A 25,341-nucleotide genomic window follows, 5' to 3' on the forward strand; every position below is an offset into this window, starting at 1 on the left:
AAAGATGTCTAGTACTTGAGCTGCCCGAGGCTCACACCAGGGCTTCAGGGCCAGACCCACTCAGAGAGGATTCACATGAAGCCCATACCCACAAACAGTGACACTATCAGACCAGGTGGTGGATGGGATAGGTTAATGCCAACCACCCGTGTCATGGTTGGGATCCCAAGGGTGATGAGGGTCTGACTGTCTGAGTGCAGGAATTGGCAACCAGCATGCTTGATAGATGGGATGGTGTATGTGCGTAGAGTTGGTGGATATAGGGTTGCTGGCATAGGACTGGTGGGTGCTGTATTGGTATGTGTCACATTGTTCTGAGTAGTCTTGACGAGTGTTGGATTTTGTATGTTGTGTTGTGTTGGTTGATGTTATATTGGTGGGTGTAGGGTTAAGGGTGTGGTTCTGGTGAGTGTAAGGCTGATGGTTGTGGGTTGGTGGGGTAGCCTTGGTGGGTGTTGTTCTGGTGGTTGTCGGGCTGGTGGATTACTGGCATTAACTACACAGCAGCATGTGAAGGTGAAGTCACTGACGGGAGTCTCCATGGCAACCCGAGGGTTGCATTCAGAAATGATACGATTTGGTTGAAAGCGAGCGGCTGATGACTGGCTACAGCATCAGGACACGATGAGCAGAGGGTAGAGGACAGAAGTGGAGAGCTGGTGGCCAGAGATTGCACATCATAGAGATTCCAGCAGAACATGGAGGTCTCGGGTCTCAGTGCACTGATCAGGTGGCACCCCGGAGCCTGTATTTCTCCTAATTACGAGTTGTCACGCGTTCTGTGAAGACATTAAATAAAGAGAAATTTTGAATTTCACACTTACTTCTTTCTACCATTATCCTGTGAAAGATAAAACTTTTGCAAGTTTCATAAGTGACACGTCAGTTCCTAATGATCCTCACAGAACACTGAAGGTGGAACACTACTGCATAGTACTGGCCCTAGGACCATGATATGATGTTGTGCCGACCTTTTAACCCACTGTAAGATTAATCTAACCCTTCCCTCCTACATGGTCTGCATTTTCCTATCACCCTTGTGCTTATCTAAGGGTGTCGTAAATTCCTCTATCTGCCTCTACCACCACCTCTGGCAGGGTGTTCCACAGACCCACTTCTCTGTGTAAAGAGCTTGCCTCTGATATCCCCTAATCAGCTTAAATTTATACCCTCTTGTAATAACCATTTCACCCATGTCTCTACCCACTCTATCTGTGCCTCATCATCTTGTACATTTCCATAAAGTCGATTCTCATCTTCCTTTGCTCCAAATAGAGAGGCCCTAGCTCACTCAACCATATTCATAAGACATTCCCTCTAGTCCGGCAGCATCCTGGTATATCTCCTCCTCACCCTCATTGCTTAGGTTACTCTCTCTCTCCTTTTTCAGTCAAGTTCCATTGACCTTCAACTTGAGAACAATCAGAGTGGTATCTCCCACTCACTCCTGTCTGGAGACCCACTCAGCACAGACCGAGGGTCCACTGGGGCTCAATTTCATTGCACTCACACCAGGAATCCCTTCATACCAAGCTATCAAACAGTGGGAAGCAAAGTGCATTACCTGTGGTGATTCTGGTTCTGAAAAATGAGAGAAAAGATAAAATGTTAGAGTTTACCTACAGAGAGCCACGTCAAATATAATCACCATGGTACATTGCAAGAAGCTAAGAAGTAATGCTTGGTTGGCAGTACAACCCCTTGAAGGCACTCCATTAATCACTGAGCTAAACCTGTAGTCATTCTCTTTCCAATGGTGGTGTAGCACTTTGCTTTACGATGGTCACTGATTGGGGTTCAATTCCCACCACTGCCTGTAAGGAGTGTGTATGGGTTTCCTCCGGGTGACCCGTTTTCCCTCCCACATTCTAAAGACATGGGGTCAGGGTTAATTCGTTGTGGTCATGCTATGGTAGGGCTGGAAGCCTGCTGGCTCTTGGACACGGCCAACATAATGCTCGGTGATTTTATTTGACACCAACAAAGCATTCCACTGCATGTTTCAATGTAGATGTAACAGAGCTGATCTTTATCTTTCCTGTTCCTTCTCCATACCCATTGTGAGCATGTGGCCAAGTAGTTAAGGCATTGGACTAGTGACCTGAAGGTTGGGAGTTCGCGCCTCAGCTGAGGCAACGTGTTGTGTCCTTGAGCAAGGCACTTAATCACACGTTGCTCTGCGGCAACACTGGTGCCAAGCTGTGTTGTCCCTTCTCTTGGACAACATTGGTGGCATGGAGAGGGGAGACTTGCAGCATGGGCAACTGCTGGTCTTCCATACAACCTTGCCCAGGCCTGCGCCCTGGAGAGTGAAGACGTTCCAGGCACAGATCCATGGTCTCGCAAGACTAACGGATGCCTTTACATTTTTACCTATTGATTCCACGCCTGTGGAACATGCTGTGTGGAGGGATAATGTGATTCTCTGAACAAACCCTAGGCTCTCTTTGCCCTGGGAGTGTTTACTGGTAAGACGGCCATTGGATTAACTTGGTCTATCTGTTTCTCTCTGGGCGAGATGTAGACGGCAATGACAAGGTGATTTCTCAGCCTTCCAAAATACAGTGTCAAATTCAGAGTAAAACCAGATCAACTCACTTGCGCACAGAGGAAGATGGACCCATGCCTGCAACAGAAAACAAAAGTCCAGTCTTAAATGAAGTACTAAAAAGATGCCCTGTCTCAAACTTCAGGGCGAAGAAGCCTGGTCAGTCCGACCTTTCACCCAGGGAGACATTACGGCACCTTCTCTCTCTCCCCCCTCCAACCCAGAAGGGCAATAATGCTTGGCAATGCCATAACTGCCAAGGACTCACACATGAGCTTAAAGACCAAGGACTAGCCTTGAGTTTGAAGACCTAGGACACACTGTCCCTGTGGGTGCATCAACTCCTCTCCATAGAGATTTGTGCCATCCTCTCAGAGATCCTGGGCAGGCAAGGACACTAAATGCCAGCTGTGACCAACCGTGTCTGCCTCCAGCTCTCAGACACTGTGTTTCAGCTCAGGCAGGGCAGTTGAAGGCACAGACAAGCTGGAGCAACTAACTGCTGGAGGAGCCCAGTGCATCGAGCAGCATTTGGAATTGTTAATGTTTTGGGTTGAAGCCTTGCATCAGGACATGTTTCTCCTCGGGCTTCTCCACTATCAAGCTGAGGCTCAATGCAGCAGCTCAAGTTCTGCTTGGGTTGTATATAACATGGCAGCACAAGGATGAAGCTCTTCATTTTCCAATAAGTGCTCCTCCTCTGTCCCTTTACACTTCCCCCTCTCACCCTGACCCACTAGCCCCACATCACCCCAGTTCCCTTCTCCAATATGCCCATCACCCACACACTCCTCCCATTGGTACCCCTCCCCACCTCCCTCCCTTTACTCCACACTTCCTCTCTCATCGAATTCCATCATCTTCAGCCCTTTGTCACTTCCACCTATCACCTCCCAGCTTCTGATGGCATTCCCATTCCCTTCCTCTTCATTTCAAAGTTATTTTTTGATCAAATTACATATATATGACCATATACTACCTCAGAATCACCATGACCCCGCCCCCCACCTCCATCTCTCCCGTCCCTCAGTGCGATTCTGCCAGCCCATTCCCTCCATCTTTCTACACTGGTCATCTACCCTCTTATTTTTCAGACCAGATGAAGGGCCTCAACCCGAAATGTCAACTGTCATTTGCCTCACAGATGCTACGCCACTCTCTGAGCTCATCTAACAGATTGTGAGCTGCTCCAGATTCCTGCAACTGCGGTCCCTTGTCTCTCATTTCAAAATAAAATGTTTGGTCTCCATAATTCAAGTCACCACAGTCCACATCAGTTGGTCAGCCAGAGTTCATGTGGAAAACTTACTGGAGTAGGAGACGTTTGATGAGGAGATTCCGGCAGTATTGAAGCTAAAGGGTGAAAAGAAAAAAAATATTAAAATGGGTCTCTTGCATTGTGATGCTCCTTCCCCCATCCACCGTCTCCCCCAGCAGATGTTCAGATCGTCTCCTTCCACCTCACCCTTTCTGGGCAGAATCACAAGGCTCTTACAGCACCAAAGGAGGCCAATCTGCCCATCAAATCTGTCAGGATTTACCTCAAACCATTTCCTATCCCATTGCCTCATGGACTTGTGTGTTTGAGTCTGAGAGTAACTGAGTGGGTGTTCACAAGTGACTGTGTGCACAACTGTTCACGATTGTGTGTGAACCTTTGCGACAGTGTGTGATACTGTGTGTATGTGAGTGCACAAAGGTTCCAAATGGTTGTCATAGCCGGGGTGGTAGTGGGGATAAGCTCCCACTACCTATGAAGTGCTCTCAATGGCGAGTGTCTCAAATTAGCCTCTGATAACCAAGTCCAACCCCTGGCCTTCACATGGCAGAACTATTTACACTGACAGGAGAAGGGGCAAATACGAGTCACTGGTGCCTTAAAACCAGTTGCTTCGGGCAGTGGGGCTTGTTGGCCTGGGAAGACAGCACACCTAGGAGAAGGAAAGCTCTGATATAAAACCTCCGCAGCCTTGCGGCTATACCCACTCATGGGAAAGGCTTGGGTAGTAAACTGAGGAAAGAATCCACAGTCGGAGCCCTTCAGGCAGTCTGATATTCATTCAACGTCATTCTGACAGCCTCTGCAGTTCAGCCGTCATCAAAACATTATCCCTGGCATCCCTTCTGACATCAGTGTCTGGACAGAGAGGGGGATCATGATGCTGGGTAACTCATGGTCTTCATACCCAGGATTTGGTGATGGAACATGCTGTGTGGAGGGATAATGTGATTCTCTGAACAAACCCTAGGCTCTCTTTGCCCTGGGAGTGTTTACTGGTAAGACGGCCATTGGATTAACTTGGTCTATCTGTTTCTCTCTGGGCGAGATGTAGACGGCAATGACAAGGTGATTTCTCAGCCTTCCAAAATACAGTGTCAAAGTCAGAGTAAAACCAGATCAACTCACTTGCTCACAGAGGAAGATGGACCCATGCCTGCAACAGAAAACAAAAGTTCAGTCTTAAACGAAGTCCTAAAAAGATGCCCTGTCTCAAACTTCAGGGCGAGGAAGCCTGGTCAGTCCGACCTTTCACCCAGGGAGACATTACGGCACCTTCTCTCTCTCCCCCCCCTCCAACCCAGAAGGGCAATAATGCTTGGCAATGCCATAACTGCCAAGGACTCACACATGAGCTTAAAGACCAAGGACTAGCCTTGAGTTTGAAGACCTAGGACACACTGTCCCTGTGGGTGCATCAACTCCTCTCCATAGAGATTTGTGCCATCCTCTCAGAGATCCTGGGCAGGCAAGGACACTAAATGCCAGCTGTGACCAACCGTGTCTGCCTCCAGCTCTCAGACACTGTGTTTCCGCTCAGGCAGGGCAGTTGAAGGCACAGACAAGCTGGAGCAACTAACTGCTGGAGGAGCCCAGTGCATCGAGCAGCATTTGGAATTGTTAATGTTTTGGGTTGAAGCCTTGCATCAGGACGTGTTTCTCCTCGGGCTTCTCCACTATCAAGCTGAGGCTCAATGCAGCAGCTCAAGTTCTGCCTGGGTTGTATATAACATGGCAGCACAAGGATGAAACTCTTCATTTTCCAATAAGTGCTCCTCCTCTGTCCCTTTACACTTCCCCCTCTCACCCTGACCCACTAGCCCCACATCACCCCAGTTCCCTTCTCCAATATGCCCATCACCCACACACTCCTCCCATTGGTACCCCTCCCCACCTCCCTCCCTTTACTCCACACTTCCTCTCTCATCGAATTCCATCATCTTCAGCCCTTTGTCACTTCCACCTATCACCTCCCAGCTTCTGATGGCATTCCCACTCCCTTCCTCTTCATTTCAAAGTTATTTTTTGATCAAATTACATATATATGACCATATACTACCTCAGAATCACCACGTTCCCCCCCCCCAACCTCTATCTCTCCCATCCCTCAATGTGATTCTGCCAGCCCATTCCCTCCATCTTTCTACACTGGTCATCTACCCTCTTATTTTTCAGACCAGATGAAGGGCCTCAACCCAAAATGTCGACTGTCATTTGCCTCACAGATGCTACGCCACTCTCTGAGCTCATCTAGCAGATAGTGAGCTGCTCCAGATTCCTGCAACTGCGGTCCCTTGTCTCTCATTTCAAAATAAGGTGTTTGGTCTCCATAATTCAAGTCACCACAGTCCACGTCAGTTGGTTAGCCAGAGTCCATGTGGAAAACTTACTGGAGTAGGAGACGTTTGATGAGGAGATTCCGGCAGTATTGAAGCTAAAGGGTGAAAAGAAAAAATCATTAAAATGGGTCTCTTGCATTGTGATGCTCCTTCCCCCATCCACCGTCTCCCCCAGCAGATGTTCAAATCGTCTCCTTCCACCTCACCCTTTCTGGGCAGAATCACAAGGCTCTTACAGCGCCAAAGGAGGCCAATCTGCCCATCAAATCTGTCAGGATTTACCTCAAACCATTTTCTATCCCATTGCCTCACGGACTTGTGTGTTTGAGTCTGAGAGTAACTGAGTGGGTGTTCACAAGTGACTGTGTGCACAACTGTTCACGATTGTGTGTGAACCTTTGCGACAGTGTGTGATACTGTGTGTATGTGAGTGCACAAAGGTTCCAAATGGTTGTCATAGCCGGGGTGGTAGTGGGGATAAGCTCCCACTACCTATGAAGTGCTCTCAATGGCGAGTGTCTCAAATTAGCCTCTGATAACCAAGTCCAACCCCCGGCCTTCACATGGCAGAACTATTTACACTGACAGGAGAAGGGGCAAATACGAGTCACTGGTGCCTTAAAACCAGTTGCTTCGGGCAGTGGGGCTTGTTGGCCTGGGAAGACAGCACACCTAGGAGAAGGAAAGCTCTGATATAAAACCTCCGCAGCCTTGCGGCTATACCCACTCATGGGAAAGGCTTGGGTAGTAAACTGAGGAAAGAATCCACAGTCGGAGCCCTTCAGGCAGTCTGATATTCATTCAACGTCATTCTGACAGCCTCTGCAGTTCAGCCGTCATCAAAACATTATCCCTGGCATCCCTTCTGACATCAGTGTCTGGACAGAGAGGGGGATCATGATGCTGGGTAACTCATGGTCTTCATACCCAGGATTTGGTGATGCCAATCTCTACAACCAACTCAAGTCCTGGGGCAAGGGGCCAGTGGCAACATTGGCAGGCACAAGATGGCGCTGGGAGCCACTAGTCACAGACTGGCACTCAGATGGTCAGTCTTTTCCCACGAAGCGAGGACAGAGTTCGGCAGCCACCTTGGCGACAGAGCAGCCCTCTTCAGGGACCGCACTGCTCCCCCCTCATGGTAAAGGGTCTGGAAGAGGTGACCTAAAGAAAGTTTGGCTTACCCTATTCTGTCAGCATTAGGGTATGACCGGACATCTAATTTGTGGTCAAACTACCTCAAAGACCACAAAAGAAAGGAGAACCACCAGAAAGCTCAGCTAACTCTGAGTTGGAGCCTGGAACATCATGGACAACAATACGAGTAACAGACCAGAGAGGTGAGCTGCACTTGTAGGACACATGCTTCAGAAGTACAACGTCGACATTGCAGCGCTCAGTGAGATATGCCTGGCCAAGACTGGTGAAGTCACAGAAGGAGGGGCTGCCTACGTGCTTTTCTGCAGTGGCGAGGGAAAAGGATGAGGCTAGAGAGGCCACAGTTGGCTTTGCCATCTGGATCACAATAGTCAGGAACCTGGAGTCCCTCCCCAGAGGCATCAACGATCGTCTCATGGTAATGAGGCTGCCTCTGGAAGCCAAGGCTCATCTGTCGCTGATCAGTGCCTGTGCACCCACCGTGACCTACACCTCTAAACAAAAGAAACTGTTTTACCAGGAGCTTGCCCAGCTACTATATTCTGTCCCCAAAGACGACAAGATCCTGCTACTTGGGTGACTTTAGTGCCCGGGTAGGCAGTGACCATAAATCTTGGCCGGAAGTTATTGGCAAGCAGGTCTTGGAAAGGAGAATTCAAATGGACAGCTACTGCTCATGTTCTGTGCAGAAAATGGGCTGACAATCACCAATATCCTCTTTCAGCTTCCACACATCCACAAGGCAACCTGGATGCACCCGTGCTCGAAGAACTGGCACCTGATTGAATACGTGATCACAAGGTGCTGGGACATCAGGGATGTGGTCATCACCAGAGTGATGAGAGGTGCAGACTGCCAGACTGACCACATGCTGCTGAGAAACAAGCTGTCATTTCAGATCGCCAGGGCGCACAGGCGTCAGCAGGCTGACATTGAGCAGAAGCTGAGCATTCAATGGCTCGCTGACCCCAGCCTCAAAGAAGAGCCGATCAGCAAACTGGAGGAACAACCTGAGCGATTGCCTGAGGAAGCAGACCCAGAAACAACATGGGCTGCCTTCAGAGACACCCTGTACAGCACCGCAAGTGCCGTTCTCGGGCACTCCAAGTGGACGCATCAGGATTGGTCCAATAGGAACAACTCTAATATTGTCACCCTCCTCAGGCAGAAGTAGGAGGCCTTCGCACGCTGGCTCAGTGACAAGCAGTCAACCTCCGTGACCGCTTGAAACACCAGCGTAGCAAGGTCCAGGCTGAGCTGCGGAAGATGAAAGGTCAGTGGTAGGAGGACAAAGCAAAAGCTGAGGTGTCTTTTGACAGGCTATGGGCACGTGTGTGGGGAGAATATGGCATCCAGCTGAAGACCAAGATGGCAGTCTACAGAGCAGTCATCCTGATTTCTCTGCTGTACGGCTGTGAAACATGGACCCCATACCTCAGGCACATCAAAATGCTTGAGCGGTTCCACCTGTGATGCCTTCCCAAGATCATGGGCATCTTGCAGCAAGACAAAGTCCCCACCAAAAAAAATGCTATGAAGGGCCGGGAACTCTGGTCATGAAGGCTCAACTTCGATGGGTTGGGCATGTGGTCTCGATGGAAGGCAACCACCTTCCAAGGATGGTAGTCTTTTCTGAGCTGGTACATGGCGCCAGAAAGCAGGAAGGCCTCACAAAGAACCATAAAGACTGTGTGAAAGCGTCTTTGAAAGCATTCACTATCCCTGTGACTGGTTGGCAGGCCGTGGCCAAAGACCGGTGCCTGGCAGTCTATGAAGGCACCAGTACATACGAAGAGCAGCAGCTGAAGGACCTTGATCAGAAGTGCCAGAACCGCAAGGAGAGACAACCCGACCTACAGGCGCATCTGTGCTTCCCAGTCCAGGCTTCACGCTCATCAGAGGCCTCACTGACGTCACCATCGTTCCCGATGGACTTCCAAGAAGGAGTGCACATGTGAGTGTGTGTTTCTGGCAGTGTCAGTATATGACTGCAGTAAGTGTGAGTCACTGTGTAAGTGAAGACATCACTCCATGTGTAAGAGTGAGAGAGAGAGTGTTTTTGGTAGTGTACATAATGAGTATGTTTGTATGTCAGTATGTGAGATGGGCAATTGTGTTTCTCCACTCAATCTTCAACAGACTGCAGGGTTTGTTAGGTTTAAAAGACCATAAGATTGGGCGGCAGTGCAGTGGACAGTAAGGAAGGTTGTCAAAGCTTGAAGTGGGATCTTCACCAGCTGGAAAAATGGGTTGAAGACGGCAATTGGAATTTTAATGCAGACAAGAATAAGGAGGTGCACTTGGGAGAAGAGTCCAGGGTAGGACTTGCACAGTGAGTGGTAGGGCACTGAGGAGTGAGGCAGAACAAAAGGATCTGGGAATACAGATCCATAATTGCTTAAAAGTGAGGTCACAGGTAGAGTATGTATGAGTGTGTGTGTGTGTGTGTGTTCACCTGTTGATGTACGCGAGAGATGAGAAGGTGCCTGTGAGATTTGCGGACCTGTGACAGAGGAAGACAGTGAGAGGCTGAAGAAAGCAGTTAATGAGAAATCCTCTGAGAGTTAATGGTTTTGATCTTCTCAAGCTTGGGGGAAACTGAATTTCACTCTTGACGGCACTTGAGACACCAGGGTGGTAACACAGAGGCAGAGGGATGGGGGAAGGGTGGTGAAGTGGGTGTCTCCAATGCAAGTGGAAACTGGCTCCATGCATCTGGATGAGGTGGAGACTGAGGCATGGACTACAAACAGATCTAGAGGTAAAAGCACGGATAGAAAGCTCAAGACGCTCGGCAGGACAACACGGAACCCAAAACCAGAGCAAACAGGCCTATTTGCCTCCTTCCTCCCACCCGCATGCTTGGACAGTCTTCCATCTCTAGGACAATCCTCTAACATCCAGTCTCTAAGCTTCGGGCATCAAGCTCTGACTTCCAATCGACCTTTGGGCTCTGATCCCCAGACCAGATGATGACAGGACCCTGAACTCCAGGCTCGAACCCCGGGCGCATCAACTGACCAGCACTCATGCATGCCTCCACCTTGCATAGCCTTTGAGGATGGAGCAGAAATTTCTCATCGTCTTCCCCTGTGCCTCCACTGGTGACCACCTCCCACCTGTGCTTACCTTTGTTGACCACCGTCCAGCAGGATTTTATACTGGTTGATCTCGGCCTCCAGCTTCATCTTGATGTCAAGGAGCCTGTTATATTCACTGTTCTGCTTCAGCAGATCATTTCGGATACTTGCCAGCTCACCCTCTAGCTGCCGAATTCTGAACTGCAAACTCTGAAGCTGATTGACATACGAGTCCTCAGTGTCAGCCAGCGTGTTCTCCAGTGCAGTCATCTGAAAGCACAAGAACTCATGAATGAGCTGCTTTGAACAGGTTTCAACAGGAAGGGGACTGGAGGGACTTTAGGAGCATCAACGTGCATTAATTGGACTCTGAAAACTCTCTCATTCCTCTGTCACACTTTTATTTGCTTGTGCATAAGGAGAACTGTGTGGCCCCTATCACCAACTGTTCTAAGTTTTAACAAAGAGGTGACATTTTTATATAAGATTGACTAGCAGTTACAGATATTGACCATTTGGTAATCTGTGTATGTTCAAATTGATCAATCACCAATCATTTCAGTAATACAGGTGTTAATAGCCAATAGAATCTACATGTTAAATGCCGATAATACTTCAGAATTAGTAATGTAACTGATTTTAGTAAAGTAATCTAAAGTAAGTGTGCCCCCCTAGAATCCTTCACTTGCATTCTTATCTTGTCTTGGTATGCCAAATGGCCCCAGGCCCCTGCTGTGCAAAGGGACTCATTTTTCCAAGGCCTTATTTCCCTGGGTTGACACTATCTGTTAACTATCCATGCCTGGACATTATCTTAAGCCTTAACTTTCATAGGACAGAGGTTACTGGATTTTTAACCTGAAATCAGAGTTCAAATCCCATCACCTCAGCTGAATAAAACCAGTTAATAAAATGATGCTCAATCAATTAACTCCAAAAGACTGGAAGTAGAGTAGATACTGAAAGGCTTTTATTAACAGTAAATGGACCAAAGTCCGTGCTGAGTATCTGCCCTGGACTGAGGGAGGAGCAATGGCGCAATCGCCTTTATTCAGGGTTCTGTGGGAGAAGCCACAGGAGCAGTCAGCAGAGGGGCGTGTCCAGACAGTTAACCCAGTTACAACATATATATATGGTTTACCACATAAAATCTGGGCCAAACATCACTTACAGTGTAACCAGGTTGTGGGAAACCTCCCTCCCCAACTCCCTTCAGGAAGGAGATTGGGACTATGCAGCACCCAAACCACCAGGCTGCAGACTAACCCCAAACAGCCCCCTAAAATGGCCACTCAGCCTTTACGCAGGGGTGCTTCCCCTGTACTGTGGGGACCAGGGAGTGGTAGGTGTTGCATCGGGCAGTACCGTACAACAGATCTTTGAGCAGGTTCACTGACACCCCGTCCAGCTGTCCATTCTGTGGCCTGGGAGGACTCAGAGTACCATGCTTACACAGAACGTGAGAAGCTGCAGCTCCTGCTGTAACTATATGTTATAATTATGTGGTTTTGTCAGTGTTAGTCTTTGGTTTGTCCTGTTTTTTTTGTGATATCACTCTGGAGGAACATTGTATCACTTCTTAATGCATGCATTTCTAAATGACAATAAATGAGGACTGAGCGTCCTCATAATCTAATGTGATGTAAATAAACCTTTATAGTTTTTTAATAAAACAAGGTAATCAGAGTGGTAATCAGTGTTGCCCCACCCCAGTAGAGAAAAGAACTATAGATAACCATTCTACTCAAACAAGCAGATTGTGTATTGGCAAAGGTCACTTACGTTTCCGAGTAAGCCACTGTATTCAGCTTCGAGGGCTTGCAAATTACTTCGCAGTTGAGACTGCTCAGTTTTAATACTGGTGAGAGCCTGGTCATTCTGAGTCACCTGTACTTCTTTAACCGAGAGCTGAAAAAGAAAATGAGTGGCAGATTATTGGGGAGAGATGGGAGACAACCAAGCTGGGATTGGTAAGAGCTGTCTAAACATTGTCAACTCTAAACTGATTTCACAACATACAGACTTGCATTCAAGGACTGTACAACTTATGAACATAGTAGTAACTATTTAAGTTCTATTTTAACAATATGTCTTCTTTTGCATATTGGTTGCATGTCTGCTCTTGGTTATGTACAGATTCTCATAATTTTATTGGATTTCTTTATTTTCCCGTAAATGCCTGCAGGAAAATGAAGCTCAAGGTGGTATATGGTGACACGTACATACTCTGCAAAGAGTACTGCCACGGGAAAGCAGCATCCACCATCCAGGACTCTCCCCCCACCCATCCCCATCCAGGCCATTCTCTATTCTTGCTGCTATCACTGGCAAGGAGTTAGCCTGAGGTGCCATGCCACCAGTCATTACCCTTCAACCACTGAACTCCAGAACCAGCATGGACAACTTCACTCACAACACTGAACTGATCACTAAACGTAACCCACAGACTCACTTTTAAGGACTCGAGAACTCATGTTCTTGGTATTCTTTCTTTCTCTTTTATTTATTCATTTATGGGATGTGAGCATCACCAGCTAAGTCAGCATTTATTGCCCATCCCTAGTTGCCCTTGAGAAGGTGGTGCTGAGCTGCCTTCTCGAACCGCTGCCCTCCCTGAGGTGTAGGGACACCCACAGTGCTGTTATGGAGGGAATACCATGATTTTGACCCAGTGACAATGAAAGGATGGCAGTATGTTTCCAAGTCAGGGTGGTGAGTGACTTGGAGGGGGATTTCCAAGTGGTGGTATCTGCTGTTCTCGTCCTTCTAGTGGTTATGGGTCCGGAAGGTGCTGCCTTAGAAACTTTGGTGTGTTGTTGCAGTGTATCTTGTAGATAGAACACACTGCTGCAATTGTTCGTCGATGGTGAGTGGTCTATTTACTTATTTATTACGTTTTTTTTGTGTTTGCACAGTTTGTCTTTTTTGTACATTGGTTGTTTGTCAGTTTCTGTGGGGATTTTCACTGATTCTATTTCATTTCTTTGCTCTGCTGTGAATGTGTGCATGAAAATTAATTTCAGGGTAGTATATGGTAATGTATATTTACTTTGCTAATAAATTCACTTGGACTTTCAGATGGTGACCAAGAGCACAACCCATCACAATGGGGCTGCTCGCAACGACTTCACTCAGAGCTGTGAAACAAAAGTATCTCGCTGAGGTTACGTCCACACTAGACCGGACAAATCCGTAACCGAAGCGTTTTCTCTTCGTTTTGACCCTCCGTCCACACTGAAACGGCGTCTTCCACCCCCGAAAATGGAGCTTTTCCAAAACGCTCTCCAGAGTGGTGTAAATCTGAAAACGCCGTTTGGGCAGTGTAGTATGTATGGGGTAACCGGAGCTCTTTAAAAACGCTGTCATGACGCGCCGGAACAGATGGTGGCGGCAGCTCAGTATTTCATTGCTTTCTTGAACTCAGCCTCCAACACCACAACAACAATGGCGGACGGCTTCATGTGTGTGTTGTTTACTTTATTATCTACGTTAATAGCTGCTTTTTCCAGCAGAGGTTTTCTTTGTGTTCCTCAAAGACATTGTTGAAAACTTATCTTTCGCTGTTGTTGTACTCTAGTTTTTGACCAATGGAAACAGCATAACACCGCCGCGGAAACGGAAATAGTATACCATTTCCTCTTCGCTTGTTTTCTGTAGATGTGTCCTGCGCTTGCCCAATAGGAGGAGATTCGCCCAAATACCCGTTTTAATAAGGACGGAGGTATTTTCAAAAATGCCTGGTGTGGACGCCTATCGTTTTTACGCGAAACCGGCGTTTTCAAAATTATCCGGTCTAGTGTGGACGTAGCCAGAAAGCTTTGTCGAAACACTCACAAGTCAAACAGCAAATCATTCAATTCCCAAAAGTCAGAGGTAACACAGACAGACTGGAGGGAGATTGTTGGGTCAGTGCACAATAAGTGGGGCCCAAGTTGTGCTTGGCATCACTTCATTATGCAAGCCAAGCCCGCGAGGCACAATAACTTGCTTTTATCTGGTATGTTTCATGACCTCATGATATCCCACACTGATCAGTAGCTCATGCCATCCTTCCAGAGTTTAAATGCATTCAGAAATTAATCACTCCACAGCCCGCTGTACTCACTCAAGGACTATGCCACAATGATGTGCAGACTAAGCAGTCGTTTATCGTCCTGCAGTCGGGACCGATGTGAGTGGCTGCTCCAATCCTTACCTGCTCATGGTACCACTTATCCAGCTCTGCCTGGTTATTGTCAGCGAGGGTGGTGTACTTCTCCCGGAGCTCTGCCAGGGCTGCATTCAGGTCAGGGGTCGGAGCAGAGTCCACCTCAACATGCACCTCTTGGGTCCTCTGTTGCTGCAGCAGTTTCAGCTCCTGAGAAACAAGACAACACGAGGCTGGATCAGTACAGCCCACTTACGACTGACAATGCACTGCAGATCTCCCTGGTGCTACATTGCTGCCTGTGATAAATTCTGCAGGGGATTAGGATCTATGAGTTACATTAAAGTCAAGTCGAATAAATGGATGGAACTGAGACCAGATCAATCTTGTAGAATCTGCTCTCACAGAATCACCTCCTGAAACACAAGTTCAAGGCTGTCATCATTCAATCAAGCACATGTGTACAGCTAGACAAAAACATTGATTGTCTAGGGTCAAGGTACAAAATTCAGTACATACAGTCACACACAGCACAGGTAGTTATGACCCAGCACACACAGTTACACACAGCACAGGTAGTTATGACCCAGCACATACAGTCACAAAATAATATTAGCACAAGTCCCTGACTGGCATGGCCTGAAGATTGACAGGTTGACATAGAGTGCCCCTGACCTTACCCCAATTAATTAATACCAGGGAGCGGCATTCTATCATTTGTAACACAACATCTATGGAGGGGAATAAACAGTCAACGTTTCGGGCCAGGACCCTTCATCAGGACTGGAAAGGAAGAAGGAAGAAGGGAAGAAGGAGGGGCTGGGGTGGGGAAGGAGTACAAGCTGGCTGGTGATAGGTGAGACCTGATGGGGGGAAGGGGGGAATGGAGTGAGAAGATAGGACATGATCGAAGGAGGAGGTAAACGGTTCAGATCACTCCTTATTTCATTTGATCTCTCACTGGGCTAAAATCAGGTAGCCTATCAGCTGGCTCCAGTTCCCCATTGGCCAGGGTGGGTCCTAAATTGTATCTCTGCTTGTTGAAGGCTGGAAGACACTCACTGGCTGAGGGCAAGGGCTTTCCCAGCAGATAGACCCCTCCTTCTGTTACTTTAAATCCCACAGTGTTGCAACAGGGCACTGGAGCCACTCACCTCAGCGTGATTCTTCTTCAGGAAAGCAATCTCGTCCTCCAGCCCAGCGATGTCATAGCTCAGGCTGTCCCGTAGCTGCAGGTAGGTCTCCTTCAGATGGTGCAGGCCACCGATATCACCCTCCACAGACTGCCTCAGCATCTGTTCTGCCTGCCACCTGTAACAGAGAGGGCAGGGTAACAATGCCACCACAGGACCAGGGACCAAAGTTGAAACCCTTCCTATCCTGTAAACCAATTCCCAGCTCATAGCTGAAAGACCTGAGTTCATTACAGATCAAATGCCTCATCCTGAAATCCCACTCAGATTCAGGTTCATTATCTTGTGTCCATGGAGACATACTGTACAGTGAAATGCATCATTTGTATTAACAACCAACACAACCTAAGGATGTGTTGGAGGCGGCCCACAAGTGTAAACATACAGTAGGATGCCCATCAGGCTTGACAAAACGACACAGAGAACACAAAAAAACACAGCACAACAAGCAACAAAACAAAAAGAATGAAACAAGCTTCTTGTCTCCTACTCATCGACAGACAAAAATGTACCAATCCATAGAGAACATTTCACACATTTGTTGGTTTTACATAATTGATACAAGAAGAACACAGAAAGAAAAGCTCCCCATATGATAGTTATCATTTGAAATATATAAACTTTGAAACAATAAAATTGACCATTTTAGCTATGACATAAAAGTAGATGGTTTGTGCAAAGTAACAAACATCAAAGTTGCTGGTTCACCAGCAAATTTGATGTGTGTTGCTTGAATTTCCAGCATCTGCAGAATTCCTCATGTGCAGTTTGTGCAAAGTGTATACTATTGTAGATTACAGGAGGATGTTGATCAATTAGGGTCATTGGCCAGAGTGCACTGTTCCCTCTAAGCTGCATGGGAGCATGGCCAGGCAGTAACAGAAATGTTCCCACACACATAGCCTTTGTTGCCGTACAGCTGGAATTTTCTTTTATATAATGTTAATATAATTTCCAAATTATTCTAATATAATTTTCAAATCTATGGTAATGTAACTATGAAACACCCTGTAATTAATTGTGTTCATGAATATAATCCATAAATTTTCTAAATACTAAACATACCACAGCCTTTACTTTTAAATGTTTTAGGGTGTCAACATATTTACATTGTCAGCGTTTCAAGTTACAACACTGTTACAAATTGTAAAAATAAACACAGAATGGAAGTTGGCAGCTCATTGTTAATAAACCACCTGCCACTGAATGCCGTTGCCACCTAGCCTATACTTTTGCTATTGTGTCTATCAGTTGTTCTGACTGCCTGACTCTGTGTACTTGGTTGTGATTTGTGTTTTGTGTTTTTTGACGTGAAAAATTCTATACTCTGACTATTTTGACAAGTAATCTTTCAAAAAATCAAAACCTAATAAGAACTTTTAATAAAAAATGTTATATCAAGGGAAAAATTTGTTTCTATAAAACTATTTACATGACTGTGGTTATTTTATTAAAATTGTTAAGATTATTGCTTATCATGTTAAAGTATTCAAATAATGATTATTTTCATATTCTCAAAAAAATAATAATTATTATTTTTAGTATCAAAAGGATGAGAAAAAGAAAAACAGAAGAATTAAATAGTTTGAAGATAAAAGCTTGTACAAAGTTTAAGGTAGAACTGCTTTTGCAAATCATAAACACTGAACTACTGTCTTCACATCAAAAAGAAAAAAATAAAAATTGGCGATACGTCTCAGCAAGATATCAATACCATGGTGACATATACACATCATTTGTGCAGAAGCAAAAGTTGGGGGAATGCTCAGTCGTGGAAAAAATTGTGAAGAATGGAAGTTACATTTCTTAGAGGACATCTTAACCAGAGAATTCATAAAGATGCACTATGTAATTATCCAACAAGAAGAAATGTGGAATTTTGGGCAGGTTAACTGAAACTCCCAAAGAGCATGAAGCAAGAGTGAAACATGGTGCGCAAAAGTAGTTTTACTCTGATATAATCAAAGTGGACATTGATAATATGATCTTTGCATTTAAAATTCATACTTCTCTGTATTCTATGTAAGAAGTTCATGCAAATGTGGGCAAATATGTAAATATACCAGAGAGCTGGCACAGTAAGAACAATACACTTGAATTTGTGCTTTGTGCATCAGCATTGTGCTTCAGAAACAGATTAAAAGAAGAATTGCAGAAATCTGCCTTCCATACACTAAGTACAGACAAAAGTACAGACATTTCTGTACAGAATATGATAATTTTGTATATTAAGTTGCAATGGGAAAATTCCTACAAGACCATGTTTGTGGGCACTTTGAATCTAACTGCATGTGGCAGCATCAGTATTGATGAAGCAATAAAAAAAACCTGGATATTCAAAAGATGATGATGCTTATGTCAGATTGGGCAAGTATTATGCTTGGAAAGAATTCTTCAACAAGAAATAAAGCAGCTGTCTGAGCAACATTGCATTGCACACAGAGAAGACCAGGAATGCAGGGATTAGTAGACGCATGGAAAGAAGTATTAATTATGTAGGATATAGAAACACTGTTAAGAACAGTGTACACAATGGTTACCAGGTCATCAGTTTAAAAAGGAAATGTAGAACTAGCTAATGTCACAGAATGTGATGTTGTCTCATTTAGTCCACTAAACAAGGCAAGATGGTCGTTAAAGACTTTCTGCTGTTAATTGCTTTAACGAGGAATTATGAAGTTTTGATCCAGTATTACAAAGAGCAAGTTCACAAATATAACAATCCAATCAGCAACTACTGCCTGAAGATTTTGACCAAACCACAATACTGAGTATCATTAACTGTCCTTAACGATATTTTAGAAGATCTGCCTCTTTGCAAATTCCTTCAGAAAAGGTGTTTGAATACAATTGGAACACTGCAATGTGCAAAAACAAAAATTAATAAATGATGTTCACCGTACATTGTTGATACAGTACCAGTATTGGAGTTACACAGTGGAAGATCTGCTTGCATTTGTAAGTTCTGATGTCAATACTGAGCCTACTATTTGCTTCATTCAACCTATGTAAAGTCGCTTGGATAATAGATTCCTTGACGATGAGTTAAGAAAATGGCAGGCTTCTGATTCTGTTCCTATTGCAAATACAAACTATTTTGAATTTGAAAAGGAGAATGTTGTATTACTAATGAAAAAATTATTCAGCTATCATTATGAAGTATAATGCTTTAAAAATATCATAGCAATACAGTAATTTCAAATTTGTTGTTTCTGAGAAAGTTAAGACTGGTTCAATTTGAAGATGTTCACTGATATGTTGAACTACATGCTTAGAAACAAAGAATTTGAAGAACTGTCAATTCTTGTTGACATCATTGGAACATTTCAAGCTTCTAGTGCTGACTGTGAACGTGCATTCAGTCCTATGAATTCAATCAAATGTAAATCCAGAAACAGACATTTGGATGATCTAATGGGGATTAAGACACATCCTTCATCTAGATGCAAAGATAATCTGGATAGTGCTAATAGACAAGAGAAAATCTGCAGATACTGGGAATCCAAGCAACACACACAAAATGCTGGAGGAATTCAGCAGGCCAGGCAGCAATACAAAGAGTACAGCCGATGTTTCGGGCAGAGACCCTTCATCAGGACTTGAGAAAAAAAGGTGAGAAGTCAGATTTAGAAGGTGGGGGGAGGGGAGGAAGAAACATGAGGTGATAGGTTAAACTGGGGGGGTGGGAGGGGTAAAGTAAAGATCTGGGAAGTTGATTGGTGAAATAGATACAGGGCTGAAGAAGGGGGAATCTGATAGGAGGGGACAGAAGGCCATGGAAGAAAGGGAAGGTGGGAGGAGCACCAGAGGGAGGTGATGCAAGTAAGGAGATGAAGTGAGAGAGGGAAATGGGAAAGGGGGATGATGTAGGAGAGATTGGGGAGGGGCATTACTAGAAGTTTGAGAAATTGATGTTCACACCATCAGGTTGGAGGCTACCCAGACAGAATATTAGGTGCTGCTCCTCCAGACTGAGAATGGCCTCATTGCGACAGTAGAGGAGACCATGCACTGACATGTCGACAACATATTTTAATAAAGACTGACAAGAAAAGGGTTACAAAACGTGAAAGATTTCCTTTGTTGTCCTGTATTTCATCATACCCTTCAATTAAGTAAAACCAAAAGGATGTGATTTTACAGTTTCCATTCTAAATATTCATAGTAAGCATATTACCAAACCTATATTTAAAAGGCCGCACATGTTTCAGACCATGTAAAAATTCCTGCTCAGAGCAATAGTTGGTTTGCACAGCTGTAAAAAAACGTTAAAGGTAAAATTGCTGGAGTGGTTCAGCACATTTCAGTACAATTTTTTGCTCCCTTTTCTACACTACTTATATTTATATAATTTTCTTCTTATTATAATTTGTAGTCTATTTGGCGTGGCCAAGAGGTTAAGGTGTTCGTCTAGTGATTTGAAGGTCGCTAGTTCGAGCCCTGTCTGAGGCACTGCGTGTGGCCTTGAACGAGGCACTTAACCACACACTGCTCTGTGACGACACCGGTGCCAAGCTGTATGGGTCCTAAAGCCCTTCCCTTGGACAACATCGGTGGCGTGGAGAGGGGAGACTTGCAGCATGGGCAACTGCCGGTCTTCCATACAACCTTGCCCAGGACTGCACCCTGGAAAGTTTCCAAGGCGCAAATCCATGGTCTCATCAGACTAACGGATGCCTATAAGTCTATTTATGCATTGCACTGTACTGCTGCCGCAAAACAACAAATTTCACAACCTGTCAGTGACGATAACTGATTCTGAAGTTTAACATGATAGTTTGGAAATTCACACCAGTATAGGATAGTATAGGAGTGTCATGGACAAGAGGGACTTAGGAGCACAAGTAGGTGTCACAGGTGTAGGAGTTAGGACATTAGATTAGATTAGATTCAACTTTATTGTCCTTGTTCCGAGTATAGATATAAAGCCAATGAAATGCAGTTAGCATCTGACCAGAAATGCAAAGAATAGTGTTATTTACAAAATAACTGTGAATAAAAAGTAAGTGCTACAGCACACAAATATAAAAGTACTGAGACAGTACAATACAGGTGCAATACTGCTTAGCGCTGTGATGTGAGGTTCAGCAGGGTCACAGCCTCAGGGAAGAAGCTCTTCCTGTGCCTGCTGGGGCGGGAGTGGAGGCTCCTGTAGCGCCTACCGGATGGGAGGAGAGTAAAAAGTCCATGGTTAGGGTGAGATGTATCCTTGATAATGCTTTTCGCCCTGCCCAGGCAGCATTTATGGTAGATGTTCTCAATGGTGGGTAATTGATGCCGATAATCCGCTGGGCAGTTTTCACCACACACTGGAGTGCTTTATGTACTAGAAAAATATAAACAATAAATGCCTTTCTAAGAAAAAAAACACAATTAGAACAAAAATAAACTTGAATAGAAAGTGATCAAACTGGGCCTAGTTTTGCTAAACTGTAGTGAGTAGGGTCGTGCCAGTCGGCTCAAGAACCAAATGGTTGAAGTGAAGTAATTGTTCCTGAACCTGGTGGTGTGTGATTTCAGGTTTCTGTGCCTCCTGCCCGACAGCACCCTTGACTGGCTTGGATGATGGAGATCTTTGATGATATATGTTGCCTTCTTGAGTCAGTACCTCTTGTTGATACTACCTCTTGCAGGGAGGTATGTGCCTGTGATGTAACCGGCAAAGTCCACTGCCCTCCGCCTTAAATCAAGTTGCCTTGATCAGAGGGGATGACGAGACAGCCTACAGGGACAAGGTTCAGCACCTGGCTGCGTGGTGTGCCGACAACAATCTGGCTCTTAACACCCAGAAGAACAAGGAGATCATTATGGACTTCAGTAAAGCTAGGAGACACACTCACGTCCCCACCTACATCAACGGAATGGTAGTGGAGCATGTATCAAGTTTCAAATTCCTTGGTGTCCACATTTCTGAGGATCTCACCTGGTCCCTGAACTCCTCCATCCTGATCAAAAAGGCGCAACAGCGCCTTTATTTCCTGTGGAGCATCAAGAAAGCTCACCTCTGTCTCAGGATACAGACAGACTTTTGCCGCTGTACCATTGAGAGCATACTCACCAACTGCATCTCAGTGGGGTATGGCAATTGTCCCGTATCAGACCACAAACCCCAATTGCCCACCATTGCGAACATCTACCAAAAACGCTGCCTGGGCAGGGTGAAAAGCATTATTAAGATCGCATCTCACCCTAACCATGGACTTTTTACTCTCCTCCCATCCGGTAGGCGCTACAGGAGCCTCCACTCCCGCACCAGCAGGCACAGGAAGAGCTTCTTCCCTGAGGCTGTGACACTGCTGAACCTCTCATCACAGCACTAAGCAGTATTGCATCTGTATTGTACTGTCTCAGTACTTTTATATTGGCGTGCTGTAGCACTTTTTTTATTCACAGTTATTTTGTAAATAACACTATTCTTTGCACTTCTGATCAGATGCTAAATGCAATTCATTGGCTTCGTATCTGTACTCGGCACAATGACAATAAAGTTGAATCTAATCTAATCTACTCTAATCTTGATGAACCAGTCGTAGAGGCATAGAGCACTGCAGCACAGAAACATTTCAAACAGCTAGTTTTTCCTACACTGTTATTCTGCCTAGTTCCATCAACCTGCATCTGGAGCATAGCCCTGCATACCTCTCCCATCCATGTACTTATCGAAATTTCCATTAAATATTGAAATTGAACCTGCACCCAACACTTCAGCTGCCATTTCGTTCCACACTGCCAGAACCCTCTGAGTGAATAAGTTTCCAGTCAAGACCTTTCAACAGTACATCTATAGAAGTTTGTTAGGAGTGTTCAGTGATAAGCCAAGCCTCCTTAACTTCCAGAAGAAAGTAAAGACACTCGTGAAGTTTCCTTGCGATTGCATCTACACTCAGTAACCACCATTTCATTAGCTACACGTGTACACCTGATCATTAATGCAAATTTCTAACCAGCCAATCATGTGGCAGAAGCTCAATGCCTAAAACTTCTTGACATGTTCAAGAAGTTCATTTGTTGTTCAGACCAACATCAGAATGGGGAAGAAATGTGACATAAATGACTGGTCATGGCATGATTGTTGGCGACAGATGGGGTGGTTTGAGTATCTCAGGAACTGCTGATCTCCTAGGATTTTCATGCACGGCAGTTTGTAGAATTTACAGAAAATGGTGCAAAAAACAGAAGGAAAATCGAGTGAGTAGCAGATATACGAGAAAAAACTTTATTAATCTGAGAGGTGAGAGGTCAGAGGAGAATGGGCAGACTGGCTGAAGCTGGCAGGAAGGTGACAGTGACTCAAATAACCACACATTACAACAATGGTGTGCAGAAGAGCATCTCTGAATGCACATGTCAAACCTTTAAGTGGATAGGATACAGCAGCAGAAGACCACCCATGTATGTTAAGTGACCATTTTATTAGCTACAGGACGACCTAATAAAGTGGCCACTGAGTGTATGTGCTGGGCCCAGGACAAGTTGTCCAATAAGTTAACACCCAGGAACTTAAAGCTGCTGACCATTTGCACCACTGATGTACACTGGTACATATTCACCCTTCTTCCCCTTCCTGAAGTCAACAATCAGCTGTTGTTAGTTTTCCTGATGTGGAATGAGGGGTTGTTGTTCCTCTAGCGTTTTTTTCCGCTCTATCATTGCGAAAATGAGGCAAAGTTGCAGAGAGTTTTGGTTTACACGCTTTAGGATCCCCAACGCATGAAATGCCACAGCTAGGGGTTTAAAAAATAGAACCATATCACTTACTTGTTCCTGAAGTCTTCAGCAGCCAGCTTGGCATTGTCAGTCTCCAGGGCAATGCGAGCGTTGTCCATAATGGCACTGGCGATCTGGGAAAAGCAAAAGGAATGGCGTCAAGAGGGTTGCGGGGTGGAGGGAAGCATCGCAGGAGGAAATCCACAACTCCCCTGTGGAAATCTTTGAGACTTGCCTCCTTGGGGTGTGACCCCCTGCCCGAGGAGATCTACAGGCTGCATGGGTGGGAGTGCGACTCCACCAGCAGTCCAGATCCCGTCTCCTTTCAATGGAGCCGTGCGCGCACGAAAATTAAACCCACAGCTTCGCGCACGCAAGAGATTCTGCGGATGCTAAAAATCTTGAGCAACTCGCACAAAATAGGGGAGGACTCAGCAAGTCAGGGGAGTAGACAGTCGAAGTTTCGGGGGCCCGATAGATACTACCTGAACTGCTGGGTCCATCTACCATTTTCTGCGCATCACAACTTTGCACTACCTGGGGAAATCGGCCAACATAATTAAGCACCTCTTGCAGCCTGGCCGAAGATACAAATGTCTGACAACATGTATTACCAGGCTGAAGGATAGCTTCTATCCTGCTGTTATCAGACTTTTGAACTGACCTCACATACGCTAAGAGATGAACTTTTGATCTCCCGATCTACCCCGTTGTGACCCTTGCACTGAATCTGTCTGCCTGCGCTGCACTTGCTCTGCAACACTGTATTTCTAACCATCTCGATGCACTGAGATGCAGAGTGATCACTGTCCCGATAGCAAGCTTCCTACTCTATCTCAGCACATGTGCCAATAAGAAGTGAGCTCCAATTCCAATTCTCCCTGTCCAACATTGCCAATATGACCACAAGACAGAGATGCAGAATTCGGCCATTCCATTTTTGCTGTTTATTGACCTTCTCAATCCCATTCTCCTGCCTCCTCCCAGAAATTTTTACTAATCCAGAACCTATCAACATCCGCTTTAAATATACCCAGTGAATTGGCCCCAACAGATACACTACCCTCTGGCTAAAGAAATTCCTCCTGACACTCTTGTCAACCAACACTCTGTAAAATTACGGAGCTACCTGTTGCTGTAGAGGCTTGATTGTGCTGTTGTAAACGGACCAGTCGAATCCTTGGACGGTATTAGTTGAAGACAACTCCCTGATCTGTTTCTCGAGGTCCTCGTTGCACGACTCCAGCATCTGGACCTTATCCAGATACTTGCTGAGCCGGTCGTTGAGGTTCTGCATGACATCCTTCTCGTTGCCGGTGACACAGCCGCCGGACATGATGGAGAACGAGCTGGAGCCGAGAGCTGAGCCAATTCCAACTCCGGCTCCGGGGCACAGCAGGACTGAAGCCCCTCGTCCACGCCCCAGCGAGGAGATGCTGGCTTGTGGCCTGGAGCCGTAGCTCTGCGTCGAGAAACTCGTGAAGGCTGGGCTTCGCAGGACACGGTTCAAACTTGTGTTCCTGGTGCCGAAGCCGAAATGTCGTGAGCTTGCTGAGGCCATGGCGCTATCGGTCGTCGGCTGATTGTCAAGAAGACAGCGGTGCGAGATCTAAGCTTCGCCCAGGGAGCACAGTAGCCAGCGCCAGCGGATCGCCTCCGCTTATACAGGGCAGGGAGGGAGGGGGTGGTGCGGAATCAGCACCGGCATCTGACACACCTACAGTTTCAGCGGCACGCCCTTCAGTGTGCGACCTGCTCGGCATGTTTTTTGTGCCTAGTTTTCTCAAACTCATACTGGGATGTGTTAACTCTGCACGACACGGACACACTGTAACACACACAAAATACTGGAGGAACCCCGCAGGTCAGGCAAGATCTGTGAAACCGAAT

General features: G+C 45.8%; 1 protein-coding gene across 1 annotated transcript; it reads right to left on the reverse strand.

Moving 5' to 3' along the window:
* Positions 1 to 25,036, reverse strand: LOC140191094 (keratin, type I cytoskeletal 19-like). Its single transcript, XM_072248175.1, has 12 exons — positions 24,581 to 25,036; positions 23,503 to 23,585; positions 15,706 to 15,862; positions 14,600 to 14,761; positions 12,187 to 12,312; positions 10,454 to 10,674; positions 6,218 to 6,261; positions 4,956 to 4,983; positions 3,858 to 3,901; positions 2,599 to 2,626; positions 1,565 to 1,581; positions 1 to 779 (listed from the first exon to the last, which is right to left on the reverse strand). Exons 1-12 carry the CDS (start codon positions 25,010 to 25,012, stop codon positions 757 to 759), a joined length of 1,365 nt encoding a protein of 454 aa, XP_072104276.1. The 5' UTR covers positions 25,013 to 25,036; the 3' UTR covers positions 1 to 756.
* Positions 25,037 to 25,341: the final 305 nt, after the last annotated feature.

The sequence above is a fragment of the Mobula birostris genome, chromosome 32, assembly GCF_030028105.1.
Source record: "Mobula birostris isolate sMobBir1 chromosome 32, sMobBir1.hap1, whole genome shotgun sequence".
NCBI lineage: Eukaryota > Metazoa > Chordata > Chondrichthyes > Myliobatiformes > Myliobatidae > Mobula > Mobula birostris.

Excerpts from the sequence above, each read along its gene's own strand:
- LOC140191094 (XM_072248175.1), bottom strand. The coding sequence starts at position 25,012 with ATGGCCTCAGCAAGCTCACGACATTTCGGCTTCGGCACCAGGAACACA. Across the intron at positions 4,984-6,217 it reads ATCAAACGTCTCCTACTCCA|GCATGGGTCCATCTTCCTCT; the intron begins GTAAGTTTTCCA and ends TTTCTGTTGCAG. Across the intron at positions 2,627-3,857 it reads ATCAAACGTCTCCTACTCCA|GCATGGGTCCATCTTCCTCT; the intron begins GTAAGTTTTCCA and ends TTTCTGTTGCAG.